We start from the raw sequence: 14015 nt of genomic DNA, 5'->3' as shown, positions 1-14015 counted from the left end.
CAAATAAACATCAAGACAATGGAGCTACAGTGGTTACTGGGAAGAAATTCACGACTATCTATAGACAACAAACTTCTAATATATAAAACAATTATCAAACCAATCTGGACATATGGACTAGAATTACGGGGCTGCTCAACTAAATCAAATGTTGCAATGATACAAAGATCTCAATCCAAGATACTCCGTCAAATTGTTAATGCTCCCTGGTACGTAACAAATCATACACTACATACAGATCTACAGGTACCAACCGTGCAGGAAGCAATACGCAAGAAAGCCACCCCAATCAGCTCATGGAACAACTCCTGGAACCAGTAAGCAACAAAAGACTAAAAAACCTGTGGCCAAGTGAACTACCCTTAAGTTAATGTATAGATACTAATTATAGATTATACAGGTGATTTCGCTGGATATCAACCTGTTCATGCCACTAGTCATTAGTATATCTAATGAGTAATCAGCACTTTAGCTTATAGAATTATATAATATTCTGATTGCTAAAATCTAAAATAAAATAAAAAAAATTGTAAGATTACAAAATGCCCAATCCAAGGGGGAAAGAATGGATGTAGATGACCTCTAGATATCAAAGATACCTGCAAACATGCATAAGATAACATTTCTTCGTTGTATTTTGAAACTGACCACGACCTTGGAGTCTTCGGAACAAACTAGGCGACATTTTTTAGTGTATCTTGGGAAAATAAACTATGAGGAAGGGTAGTAGAAGCAACTAGCTCATTATCATTATCTAAACTTCATGAAGCCGAGCCCTTCTTGAGAAGCTGCCAGTTGTGCAGGAACTTCACAGCATTTAATGCAGCCGAAGGTTCATCACCATGTTCACAAGAGCTCTCCACTGCTCCCTACCCTGAGCTAGATCGATCCAGACCATACCACCCTATCCTATCTCTCTAGATCCACCCAGCCACGCCATTATCATATCATAGAGACTGCAGGCCCTACTGCCTGTGCAGACAGAGTCTGCGATGTTGATGGTTCAGGACTTGACGACCATGGTCTGCTCCCCGGCAGGGCAGTTTTTTTTTTCTTTTCTTGAGGTGTCCGGATCGAATACAGATCCTTGTTATTCTCCTGACCAATGGTTACCCCGAGGCAGAGTGGTCGAGGCGTGAAATTAACCACTCACCTTAATTTAATATGATATTAAGAATACATGGAACTTTTCCTCTAAATCTTTATGCATTTTCATGGAGTGGTGCACAGGAACAACTTTACATTTTACCTTCATTGAGCATAATGTTTTATGTGATGACAGTCATTAATTACTGTGACAATAAAACTTAAGAAACGTCTAACAGTATGAACTGATTGTAAAGTGTTACGAGATTAACAACACTTTACAATCAGTGTTGTTATGAGATTAAGGAACCAGGATAGCGCAGTCCGTATAGCGACCGGCTTCGGGCTGGACGACCAAGGGGTCGGAGTACGAGTCCCGGTAGGGTCAAGGATTTTCTCTTCTCCACGTCGTCCAGACCGGCTCTGGGGTCCACCCAGCCTACACTCCAATGGGCAATGGGGGCTCTTTCCCCGGTGGTAGAGCGACAGGGGTGTGAAGCTGACCACTCGCCTCCAACTAGTACCGAGGTCAAGAAAATGTTGAGCTATACATCCACTCCCCCATACTCATTCATGACGTAGTGCTTAATTAGTTGAGCGTAGGTACAACTTTACCTGTTATAAGATTAATTTGTTCATATGGACATCGACGAGGTTTTGCTGAAAATAAACAATGTGTAATATATTATCAAGGCTATACTTAATAGGAAGTGTCCGTTCTTAACCACCGCTTCCCAAAATATTTGAGGTGATATGAAAAGAAGGCGTGTAGTTTTGCTCTGTTTACAAGTATGATGTTTCGTACTGGAGATTCCAAAACATATGCCAAGGTATTTTCTTTTATTTGTGAAATAGATTAAAGAATAGCTCGATTGAAATTAGGATCTGGATATGATTTTGCTTGCTTTATCCTGGCATTATCCGCATTTAGAGAGAAAAATGTTCTAATCTTTACAGAACCTTTCATTTTCCTCGTCCAAAAACAATACTTGGCACCATCGTTCGGTTTCGAATATGTACAATAATTTGAAGTACGTCACGTATGGGATTCTGTAGAAATCTTTGCTTCAAGTTAAAGTCAAGCTAACTCATACTTATCACCTCGACTGTCATCTGCACTACCGTCATCTTCTCACCATACAAAGAAACTGCAAGCTAATCCTCGTGTGATCACGTTGGGCCCTTCACAGACGTCCAGAGAGACTGACTTTTTAAAAGCGTGCGTTACAATGCTTTATTTGCGCATCACTTTGAAGTGAGCTGCAGACCTTAAACATTCTCCACTGAACTCCGGAGATACGAAGTTAATCTTCTTGTGATGAAATACAACACAGGGTTGTAAATTAATTACAACGAATTAGCTGAGACGTGTTTTTCTCTGCATGATAACAGCCTCTATCAGATTTGTGTCAGGTAACTTTGATTGCTTTTTTATCAATGACGTCGTATTAATTACCTAAGTTACTTTTCCCCCTCCTCCTGCTTCCACTTTGGAGCATAGGTCTGATTTCTCAGTGTTATGATCATTTTTTTACAGACGCTAGGACTCCTTGGACATGTGATCAGCTCGTCGCAAGGCCTCTACATAAACACAGGACAACACAAACACAGAATAAACCCATACACACACCAAACATCCATGCCTTGAGTGGGATTCAAACACACTATCCCGGCTTCCGAGCGAGCGAAGACAGTACATGCGTCAGACCGCTCGGCCACCGTGACCGGCTAAGTTATTTAGCTTACACAAAATAAAAGGAATAGTGAAAGATGGATGAAACGTTGCCACTTTGATAGTTCTGCAATTCTCAGTAGTTTGTCGCTCCTCAGGTTATTTTATGACGATTTTTAACTATATTCGGCGTATAACGCAAAATAAAATAAACGTACGATCAGCGGCAGGACAAGAATTTGGAAGGAGGCGATCGTGATATACTTGAAGGTACCGATGCCCTAGGTGTAAACCGGAAGTAACCTGGAGAGACTGGGAGAAGTATGGAAATCCTGTCAAGGAAGGTAGTAGTTCGGCCAAGATTCGAACCGGGAACGTGCAAAATATAGAGACAGGGCTCCATCGTTACATATTTTCGGCGGAAACACGAATTGAAGTATCTGTATTGAACATATCACGAAGTCACGTCATTTTCTATACAAATGTTTGGCTAGCCTCTTTTCTCAGTGATATAATTATTCAAATAGCTTATTGTTAGAATTTGAAGAACTAAGTTTAATGACGCTGAAGAGAATGGGTGACTTCGGGGACCTAGGCGTAGATTGGCGGATACGGTTAAAATATACAGTGGCGTGTAGACCCGTTGCTAAGCAGTGACTGTGTAAACAGCTACCATTTCTGGGCAACGGCTCGGTAAACACGTTCACGTTGATAGGCAGCAGATTCTTAATAGCGCAACAGTTGGACTACAACCAGGGCTTGAGGTGGGGCGGGATGCGGCGGGATGGTATCCCGGTTCTTTTCTAAATTGCTTAAAAGCATCCCGTTACTTCTTTGGCAGTAAATGCCTATGAATTAAAAAGGGGAAACCATCCCGGTTCTATTTTCATTCCACCTCAAGCACTGACTATAAATATAGAATATGCTACAGCATCCAGTGCTCACCATTATCATCATCTGGAAAGCAGTGCGTGTTGACAGGCATGCCTACATTATGACACTGCAACAAACTGGTTAAAATAATTTTTTCACCAGGGTCATGGAGAGCCACAGTACAGTGAAGACTCTAATCAGACTTAGCTGTCTACCATGATTATGCTGCTAGATTAACTGTTAGATTAGTATCCAGACTACAGAAACAGTACAGTATCTGCATACAGTTATTAAGATTAAGCATCCAAGGAAACAAGTTTTAAATAAACGGTCTGAACACAAATTCGTTATTACAAAGAGAACATTTAATTATTTCTTATTCACTACATGTTTCAAGCTCCATCTCGTGGTCATCATGTGAAAGGCATACGTATAGGCTCGGGAATGGTTCGATTCATGGATGGAGTTCCCAGTCACTGTCAAAGTAGGCTTGTATCTGAATTTCTTGCGCAAGATCCTAAGCCGCTTTTCGGGTTGCATTTCTTTCTCTCACGCGATAATTCAGTTGAGTGAAGTTTTGTTGTACAGAAAAAGAAATGCCCGGAAGAGGATTCTATCTATCTATCCGTCCGTCCGTCCGTCCATTAATCCTTCTACCTACCTATCTGTCTATTCCTATTCCTCCCACTTTGAGCATAGGACATCCGTGAAACACTTGTTCCACTTCAGTCTCTTAATGCTACACAGTCGGTAGGATTCTTTGAATGGGGTATTAGCCCGTCACAAGCCCGCTACCTACACACAGAACAACACAAATACGGAATAAACGCATACAGACATCGATGCGACAAATGAGATTCGAACCCACGATTCCAGTGTTCGAGCGGGCGAAGACCGCGCGGCCAATGCGATCATTTAACTTCGAGAAGACTTAAGTGTTTGAAAGCAGTCTTGGCCTATTTGATAGAACTGTTCCTGCCTGCGCTCGGAGCACCAAATAAAACCAGTCACAAAATTCACCCCAGTCAAGATCTGAACCATGCATCTTGGGAATGCTGGTCTCAACTGTTAAATCTGCTGTAGCCTTTTCGGTTCAGACATATTAAAACGTGATGGATGCCCTGAAAATTCTTCGAGACAATATTAACAAGTAGAAATAAGAATCACGACTAAATTAGAAGAATAAATTATGGGAAAGCTGGTTAGTATTCCTTACAGAGGCCATTATGATCATGCCACATTCCCAAAATACGAAATATGAACAGAAATTCAAAATAAATATACATAAAAGAAGTAATTTTATCAGCTGTTAAACCCGAAACATGACCTCTTAATTTCGGGAAATAATATAACATGCGTGGGGCCGCGGTAGCATAGTTCGTTGAGGCACTAAGCTACAAGCCGGACGGTCGAAAGTTCAATTCCCGATGAGGTCATTAGATGTTTCAATTCACCTAATCTTACCAGCAGCACTATGGTCCTGGGGTCCACTCAGCCCCTAACAGAAATATGTACCAAGGCCGCGCCATAGCTCAAGCGGTTAGTCGCTGGCTTCCCACCGCGGCGGCCCGGGTTCGATCCCGAGTCTGGTCAAGTGGGATTTGTGGTAGACAAAGTGGCGCTGGGGCGGGTTTTCTCTGAGTACTTCGGTTTCCTTGCCAATCTTCATTCCACCAAATTCTCCATCATCATAATCACCCGGGGCAGGTACAATAGGTCAATCAGTGGCCGCCGTGCCAAGTAGACCCAGCTGGACTCCACTCCCCACTAAGGGAATCTTCCTGTTGGTAAAGGGCGGCCAGCTCGTAAAGCTGGAAACCTCACCGCCATCTGTGAGCCTATTGTCTAGAAAATGTTGGAGCTTCGACGTCCCACAACCCCATGAGCTTCCAAGGCCTGTTACAGGGATAGCTTTTTATATAACAAAGAGACCATGAACATATTTGCAACTAATAAAGGTTAAACAAGTGAAGTAATTGTTGTGTCAGGTAACAAGGAACTTCTTTAGTTCTAGTCCATTTAGCTCTGTTAGAGCAGCGTAACAGTCTGGACGTACAGGTTGAACGGGAAACAAGAAATGAATGCAGACTCCCTCGGGGCTGACATGTTGGAATGCGGTCTCTTGAGATCTGGTACTGCCTCGACAGGCCAATACAATGGTGGTCTTTGACATCAGCGGTGTTGAAACTTCGAATTCTACTGACAGTTGGTTTGTGTGTGCCTGCACCTGTATCGCGGAAAACATTCCTGTTTTCTGTTCGAAAGTTCCCAAATTAGGACATTGCTCCTGAGATCGTGAGTTTCCTCATGTGCTCTGAGCAAATGTTGCAGTGCCAATCACAGTGGGCGCGCCGTCTAAGGCAGTGTTTCTCAGTCTTTTTAAACCTAAGGACCAGAAAATATCTTAAATAATTCTACGGATCACTAAGTTATGTAGGCCTACTTTTTTAAACCTATGAGGTATTACCAACGGTTAGGACATACTGTACTAGTTATAACAGAATAAATCTAAAAGCATGTTTGAATATATATGGAAACTTAATTAATTAAATTGGAAGTAAACTATTAAAAGTAAATCATTATTGAAAAAACTTTTAATCTTTATTAAACAAATAAAAACTGTGATATAATTATGCTACTATTTACTTTTAATGAGACTGTTGAGCTTGTCGGCCCTTACAGATTTCCTGGATATCTGGCTTAATATTAGTCAGCTTCGGTCGAAGATCAGCACTCACACTAAGACGATTTCTGCGGTTGGATTTTAGTTGAAGGAGCGATGAAAATCCTTTCTCACAAAGATAGGTCAAAACTGCATGACGATTTTCAATGCATCTGTTAATTAATTCGGGAAATTTACTTCCCACTGAAGGCGAGAGCCAGAATCTGACAAAACCAAGATCACGGAATTGCATTTTAAGCCAATTGTCACTTGAAAGCTCAATTAACTGTACTTTCCTCGACAACGAAAGGTCGTTCTCGTGATTTTAAGCCTGAAGAGGATCTCGAACCCACAGAAATTTCTCATAAAAGTTATTAGAAAAATATGTTTCAAATTTCTGTTTCACAGAATTGAGGTGATCACAAACCCTTTCAAGAAACTCAGAATCAACAGAAATTTCATTTTCCACTAAAAAGGTTTCCAATGTTGGAAAAGGTGCAAATTGTCTGTCTTTTACAAAACTAATCCATAACACCAGTTTTTTTCTCGAATGCCTTTATTTTGTCGTAGACATCAGGAACAGTTAAATAATTTCCCTGAAGGGAGAGATGTAGTTCATTTAATTCAGCAGAAATGTCTGAAATAATAATAATAACCATACTTCGTCAACAACAAGTGGTGCAAAATCAGGATTACGTTCATTTACAAACAATAGAATTGCCTTAATTGAGATAACCTTGCTAGTACTTTGCCCCTGGAAAGACAGCGAATTTCAGAATGAAGCAAAAGGTGTGTATATTCACTGCCCATTTCATCGCAGAGTGCTGAAAATACTCTGTCATTTAACGGTCGAAACTTAATAAAAATAACTAGATTTACAGTGTTGTATGTAACAGTTCTAAATTCTAGTGGCATTCCATTGGAGTCCAAAGCTTCCCTATGTATGAAACCAAGTACCCAATTCATATCCGGAGCTAATTTCTTGGCCTTAGAAACAACCCCACTAAGCCTGCCTGTAAGGGCTCGAGCTCCATATGAACAGAAGCCCACATATTATTTCCAGAAACAACCCCACTATGCCTGCCTGTAAGGGCTCGAGCTCCATCCTAACAGAAGCCCACATATTCTTCCCAGAAACAGACTCACTAAGCCTGCCTGTAAGGGCTCGAGCTCCATATGAACAGAAGCCCACATATTATTTCCAGAAACAACCCCACTATGCCTGCCTGTAAGGGCTCGAGCTCCATCCTAACAGAAGCCCACATATTCTTCCCAGAAACAGACTCACTAAGCCTGCCTGTAAGGGCTCGAGCTCCATATGAACAGAAGCCCACATATTATTTCCAGAAACAACCCCACTATGCCTGCCTGTAAGGGCGCGAGCTCCATCCGAACAGAAGCTCACACATTTTTCCCAGAAAAAGTCCCATTATGCCTGCCTGTAAGGGCGCGAGCTCCATCCTAACAGAAGCCCACACATTTTTTCCAGAAATAGCCTCATTATGTCTGCCTGTAAGGGCGCGAGCTCCATCCGAAAAGAAGCCCACACATTTTTTCCAGAAACAGCCCCAATATGCCTGCCTGTAAGGGCGCGAGCTCCATCCTAACAGAAGCCCACACATTTCTCCCAGAAACAGCCCCAATATGCCTTTCTGTAAGGGCGCGAGCTCCATCTCAACAGAAGCCCACACATATTTTCCAGAAACAGCCCCACTAAGCCTGCCTGTAAGGGCGCGAGCTCCATCCTAGCAGAAGCCCACATATTTCTCCCAGAAACAACCCCACTAAGCCTGCCTGTAAGGGCGCGAGCTCCATCCTAATAGAAGTCCACACATTTTTCCCAGAAACAGCCCCACTATGCCTGCCTGTAAGGGCGCGAGCTCCATCCTAACAGAAGCCCACATATTTCTCCCAGAAACAACCCCACTAAGCCTACCTGTAAGGGCGCGAGCTCCATCCGAACAGAAGCTCACAGAGAATCTCAGTTAATCGGAAGGCCTTTCTTAACCCTTTCCATTAACTGAGATTCTACGTATCCTGCCATCTCGTTAATTCTGCGACCGACAGTGTCGTTTTTAAGAGGAATCAGTTCAACCTCTTTTAGTTAGTTGTTGCGAAACACAGTTTTTACCACGTATTTTGTAGCTTGAATAAGTAAATTTTCCCCGATAGATGGAGGTTCCCCTGTTTTGGCTATGCGCAAGTTTAAGAGGTAGGATGTTTCCAGTGCCTTGCTATTAATCGAAACTATGACCGAAACTATATTTTGCCCATGATTTAATGTCCCTAACCGTCGCTGAAGAAATTTAATAGGCTTATTTTTCACATCACAATATTTAGTTTCTGTCATCGAAGTTTCGCAGGTTTCATGCACTCGTTCGGCAGCACTTCATAACACAAAACACACTGAGGTCTCCGTTCACTTTCATCACCACACCAAGTAGACCCTAATTCCAAATATGTACTGTCATATTTCCTGCTGTATTTTTTCTTTGAACTGCTTGCTTCTTCGACTTTAATAATCACACTTACTCGCCATTACAACACGTGTATCACAATTACGGTTAGCATCACCTCTTTCGTTTGATTTTCTTTTTGAAATCCCTTTTCTAGACCACTTTTCCATTATCACAAATGTTTCCGAAAATATACAAAAATTGGTGTTAACTCACGACACACTTTGTCCAACTATCACTTAGCACTTATGAAGATATACTGAGCGTTCGTTGACGGAGGAAAACTTTCAGTAATGAATAACAATACACAACAAGCAATTGGTTGAAATGTGGATAACACATGTTTACTTCAAATCTTAACAAAACAGCAAGGGAAGGCGGGATCAATAAACCCTTAATGTTCTTCACTGCAACCCTCTTTAATTGTCTGTCTTTCCGAAGCTACCAACTATCGGCGCGGTCCCTCCTCTGGAGTTAGTGACAATGCAGTCACACCCTCATGCCCTGGAAATACCGGATTTTTGTGTGGCCTTTGAAATGTTCGTGGAATTTAGAAAGCTTGGTCATTTTAGTATCCATTTTATTTCAACAAAGTTTACTTGCCTCATTAATTTTAATTTGTTTTGTTTTGATAATTTTTAATTTAATTTAATTTAAGTCTGCTTGCGGACCACCTCTCTCATCATCGCGGACTACAGGTTGAGAAACGCTGGTCTTCCCTCGCTCGAATGCTGCATCAGGGGTTCGAATCCCACACAAGGCATGGGTGTCTGTGTGTGCGTTTATTCTGTGTTTGTGTTGTTCTGTGTGTAGGTAGCGGCCTTGCGACGGGCTGATCCCCGTCCAAGGAGTGTATAGAATCAAGTAACTGAACAAGGAGCCAAGGCCTAAGAAGGGGCTTTAAATCCGTAATAATAATAATAATAATAATAATAATAATGTTGTAGTATCCTTTCCCATCCACAATTATATTTCCATTCGAAGCTACACTACTTAAACAGAAGACAAAGCTCCTTAATCAAACAACAAAACAGTTTTGGATTATAAGGCAAGATTATGCTGTATAACGCGAACACATTTGTACAGGGCCTTGCTGTATTTTGCCCATCCAGCTACAAGTTAATAATTGAAGTTACTGCTATATGCATGCATAAATAGAATGACGCATGCGCAAACCGATACTTCACGTTACAACAACATTGTGTCGCGTCGGTTACGTGTGTTCCGATCAGTGCCAGTGTGGTTTTGGCAGGAGAGGTAGTGGTAGGTTTGTTTTCAAGCTGCGCACGCTTGCGACTATCGACTGCAAGAAATGGCTGCCGACAATCTCACCGCAGTGCTGTATAAAGTGAATGACTTAAGGCTCGTAAGTGATTCTGTTTAAGTTTACTAAATTGTGACACGACCGTAAACGTTTCATGGCTGTCACCGCTGTACAGCTTTGTCAAACGTTGAATCAAGGTGTATCAGTACATGAATTACATCACTAACATATGACTTCTATTAACTTGCTGACTGCTGCAAAACATACGTCAAAAGTACGTACGACATACATCCATTACTAAAGATATAAATAAAACAAAAATTATTGTGAAGAAACCCGTCTTCTGTGATGTGGCGCCGTGTAGATGTTGTGTTAGCAGACGTTTCGGAGAAACGTATCGCCTCCATCTTCAGGGTAGAAGAAAAAAGAAAATCATCCGCGAGCGAGGAACCAGCTTGATCAGGTGCTGATGGACTAATTTTCTCCTTTTCTTCCACCCTGAAGATTAAGGCGATACATTCCTCCGAAACGTCGGTTAACACAATATCTACACGGCTCCACATCACAGAAGACGGCTTTCTTCATAGTCACCGCGGTGGAAACCTGAAATCGTGCCAAAATTATTTTAATATAATTATTTAGTCCTTAAATTATTTTTAAATCCTTAAAATATTTTTTCATATATTAATTGTATGTTTTAGTTACTTGAAACAAGATATTATATGTGTTTAATATAGCGGAGGAATTTTGTCACCTATCGTCTATGTACTATACATATAATAAGAGACAGTTTGTGACGAGGCATACGGTTACCTCGTAATCTCACACGGCAGCAATTTTCATGTACTTGTTTTTTTTTATTGCTAGTGGGGTGGGACTAAGTCCCTTGTACTGCGGCCACTTCTGGCTTATTGTACCAGCCCCGGATGATAGGTGAGGGTGATTGTGGAGCAATTGGTGGAATGAAGATTGGCAGGGGAAACCGAAGTACTCGGAGAAAACCTGCCCCAGCGCCACTTTGTCCTCCACAAATCCCACTTGACCAGATCCGTGATCGAACCCGGGCCGTCGCGGTGGGAAGCCAGCGACTAATTGCTTGAGCTAAGGCGCGGCCCTCATGTACTTACATAAGTGACAAATCTATGTGTTTGAAACTCAGCTATCAAAAGGATGATGATGTACGCAGTTCACGGAGGAAGGAAGGAGAAAGGTAATCGTAGGAAAGTATGTTAAGCATGAAGACGCGAAAGAAATGGTTTCCCCTTGAATGTCAGCAGATTTTTATAGTACTTATTCGGTATAACAAAATCGTCTTCTGGGAAAAACGCATTCGTTTTAAAATTATTGGAATTAAATTTTAACAGATCATTGTGACCAATGAAATTTCATTATCATCGACAATACAGCCATTTTTTGGCCATAGCCTTCTTTAGAAGATTCTGGCAGATTTTCATTCCTGGCTCGGTTCACCCTTCTTTTTTTTTCCGAGAGCTTTAACATAATGTACTCACCATCCTCCCATTTCAGTTCGGGGCTTCCCAGAGAATTTTCAAAATATAATAAAAATGTTTTCGATTCGTTTCAGCGCTTCCGCTTGTTTTGTGCAATAGGCAATCATAAATACCTATTATAAGAACATTTTTCATTGTCATTTGTGTTTTCAAAATGTTGTATCCGATTATCTACAAATGTAAGTTCTGTTAATACTTATGTGATGTCTAGGCCGCGCCATAGCTCAAGCGGTTAGTCGCTGGCTTCCCACCTCGGCCGCCCGGGTTCGATCTCGGGTCTGGTCAAGTGGGATTTGTGGTGGACAAAGTGGCGCTTGGGCGGGTTTTTTCCGAGTACTTCGGTTTCCCCTGCCAGTCTTCATTCCACCAAATTCTCCATCGTGATAATCACCCGGGGCAGGCCACAATAGGCCAATCAGTGGCCACCGTGCCGAGTGGTCCCAGTTGGACTCCACCCCCACTAAGCGAATTGAAAAAAAAAATTATGTGATGTGTATTAGGTCTACCATATTGTATTTTGCTACTGCTTGCTTTTCATAGTGCACGTTGGGTAACTGGCACTTTCATTCTCTTTTTCCTAAGAATTTATCATTCATCCAATATCAACGACCCAAAAGTTTACTGAAGGAAGAGCCTAGCAGAAGCAATTGGAGAAAAAGAAAATCTTTCTGAGTTTCTGAAACTCATCGAATTAATACAGGTCTGCTATCTCTGGCATGGCCAGAATGAAACCGATGTACGAGTACACGAAAACTTATGGTCCAATATCCTTTTTTTTTTCTCAATCATATCATCATGAAAATCAGCCTACTTGCCTTCAGGATTACTCATATATTCAACGGTTAAAATAGTGACGCAAAAGAACCTGCTGACTCAATTACTTTTCGAAATTTCATGTAATTTATTTTTATTCTTTCTAGCGCATTAACTTCCTGCAGAAAAAAAAATGGATGCATTCTTTTATCTCTCATTGTGTTTTGCAGGAACAGCGACCAATTCCCGAACCAGATGATGACCGTAAGTTCTGACACAAAGCAATCATTATTTAGTTCATTTCTAGGCTGTATGGGTAGACGAAAATTAAACTAACCTCAATACGGTACTGTTGTATCGTCAGCACGTCTTGCACATTTGTAATCGTTTCATGCATTCTGAGCAAAAGCGCCGTCTCCCTTTTTGTTTGCCTGTAAAATCAAATCTACCCAACTATAATCCATTTTTTTCCCTTGGCACTACAGCCCCAGTGGGCCTAGGCGTACCTCCATGAACTTCTCCGTTCACTTCGGTTTTTCTAGATCTTACACATTCGGTAGGACTCCTGGGGCGGGTGATCAGCTCGTCGCAAGGCCTCTACCTGTACACAGACACAGAAAAACGGATACACACAAACTAAACAAAACATCCATGCCCTAAGTGGGATTCGAACCCACGATCCCGGTTTCCAAGCGAGCGAAGACAGTACATGCCTTAGACCGCTCGGCTACCATGACCAGCCTATAATCCATTAGAGACTAGAATTTCTCATTAGAACCTTACTACTGGTCACGTTAGAAAAATCGAAGTTTTCTCACACCAAATTTGTTACCTTTGCCTGCAGGGATCAGATTAATGGTACGTTATAGACAAACAGAACTGGTTTTGCCGGATGAAAGAGAACAAGACCATCTTAATGTTCTACTTATGATAAATAATATATGGTTGCGAGGAATGTATTCATCTGGTTTGGTGTAGTGTCCAGTGAACTTGGGGGTCCCATAAGGGCGAGAAGTTTCTAGACTATCTGAGAGACAAACAGCCTCTAAGGATAACTGCTTATTGGGCTTAGATGGACCGATATTTCATTAGAGATATAGGGCTGGATGTTATCTTCGTAATAGCAGATATATGTCGACACTTTTATGTGTCGATGGAAACATGGACAGATTTACTGAACGACGTAATCTGGATTTGTACGAGTATATATATCGTGATAAAAAAAGGTAATCTTGTGTAAATACGTACTTGAAACCTTGAACAACTCATTTGCTTCTAAAGTGTACGCGTATTTCCTTCCGATGAAGACTTTTATTTGTGTGAAGATGACTATTGTGATATCGTTCGCAAAAAGACGCACTCTTTCTTGATAAAAAAGGTAGGAGACAAATAGGGAACGTTTAGAAAATCATTAAACCAGAGACCCCAAGTTGTCCAAGGGCCGCTGATCGGAAATTCTTTTGTTACATAATGCTTCAAAATTAGACGTAAATTGTAAAATAATGTAACTATTGAGGGAACACATTTCATGAGAATTCGTCATTGTCCATATAATGCTTGCAATTTCAAAACTGTGACGGTGTTGTTAAGAATCTGCTGTAAACTATTAGGCATAACTGTTATAATTATTGTTGGGCCGCTTTTTCAATTTCTTGCTCCTGTGCACAGTCGGTAGGACTCCGTGGACGGGGAATCAGTCCGTCGCAAGTCCTCGACGGCCTCGACCTTCACGCAGAAC

At 41.5% G+C, this 14015-nt stretch overlaps 1 protein-coding gene across 3 annotated transcripts in view; it reads left to right on the top strand.

Annotated features, from left to right (window-relative positions):
- Positions 1 to 14015, top strand: part of LOC111863052 (sorbitol dehydrogenase) — a 36359-nt gene that overhangs the window by 2654 nt on the left and 19690 nt on the right. The window contains exons 1-2 of one of the 3 annotated variants that reach the window (XM_023849003.2): positions 9971 to 10115; positions 12508 to 12541. The exons of 1 other annotated variant lie outside the window; for it this stretch is intronic. In XM_023849003.2, the coding sequence (XP_023704771.1) occupies positions 10062 to 10115; positions 12508 to 12541 (88 nt within the window). In that variant the 5' untranslated portion in view covers positions 9971 to 10061. Of the gene's footprint in view, positions 1 to 9970; positions 10116 to 12507; positions 12542 to 14015 lie in introns of those variants that run through there. One more of the 3 variants, XM_023849005.2, reaches the window with a different exon arrangement.

This window comes from Cryptotermes secundus, unplaced genomic scaffold (genome assembly GCF_002891405.2).
Source record: "Cryptotermes secundus unplaced genomic scaffold, Csec_1.0 scaffold1525, whole genome shotgun sequence".
Classification (NCBI taxonomy): Eukaryota; Metazoa; Arthropoda; class Insecta; order Blattodea; family Kalotermitidae; genus Cryptotermes; species Cryptotermes secundus.
The sequence above is the reverse complement of the archived record's forward strand: the minus strand, read 5'-3'. Positions and strand labels throughout refer to the sequence as shown.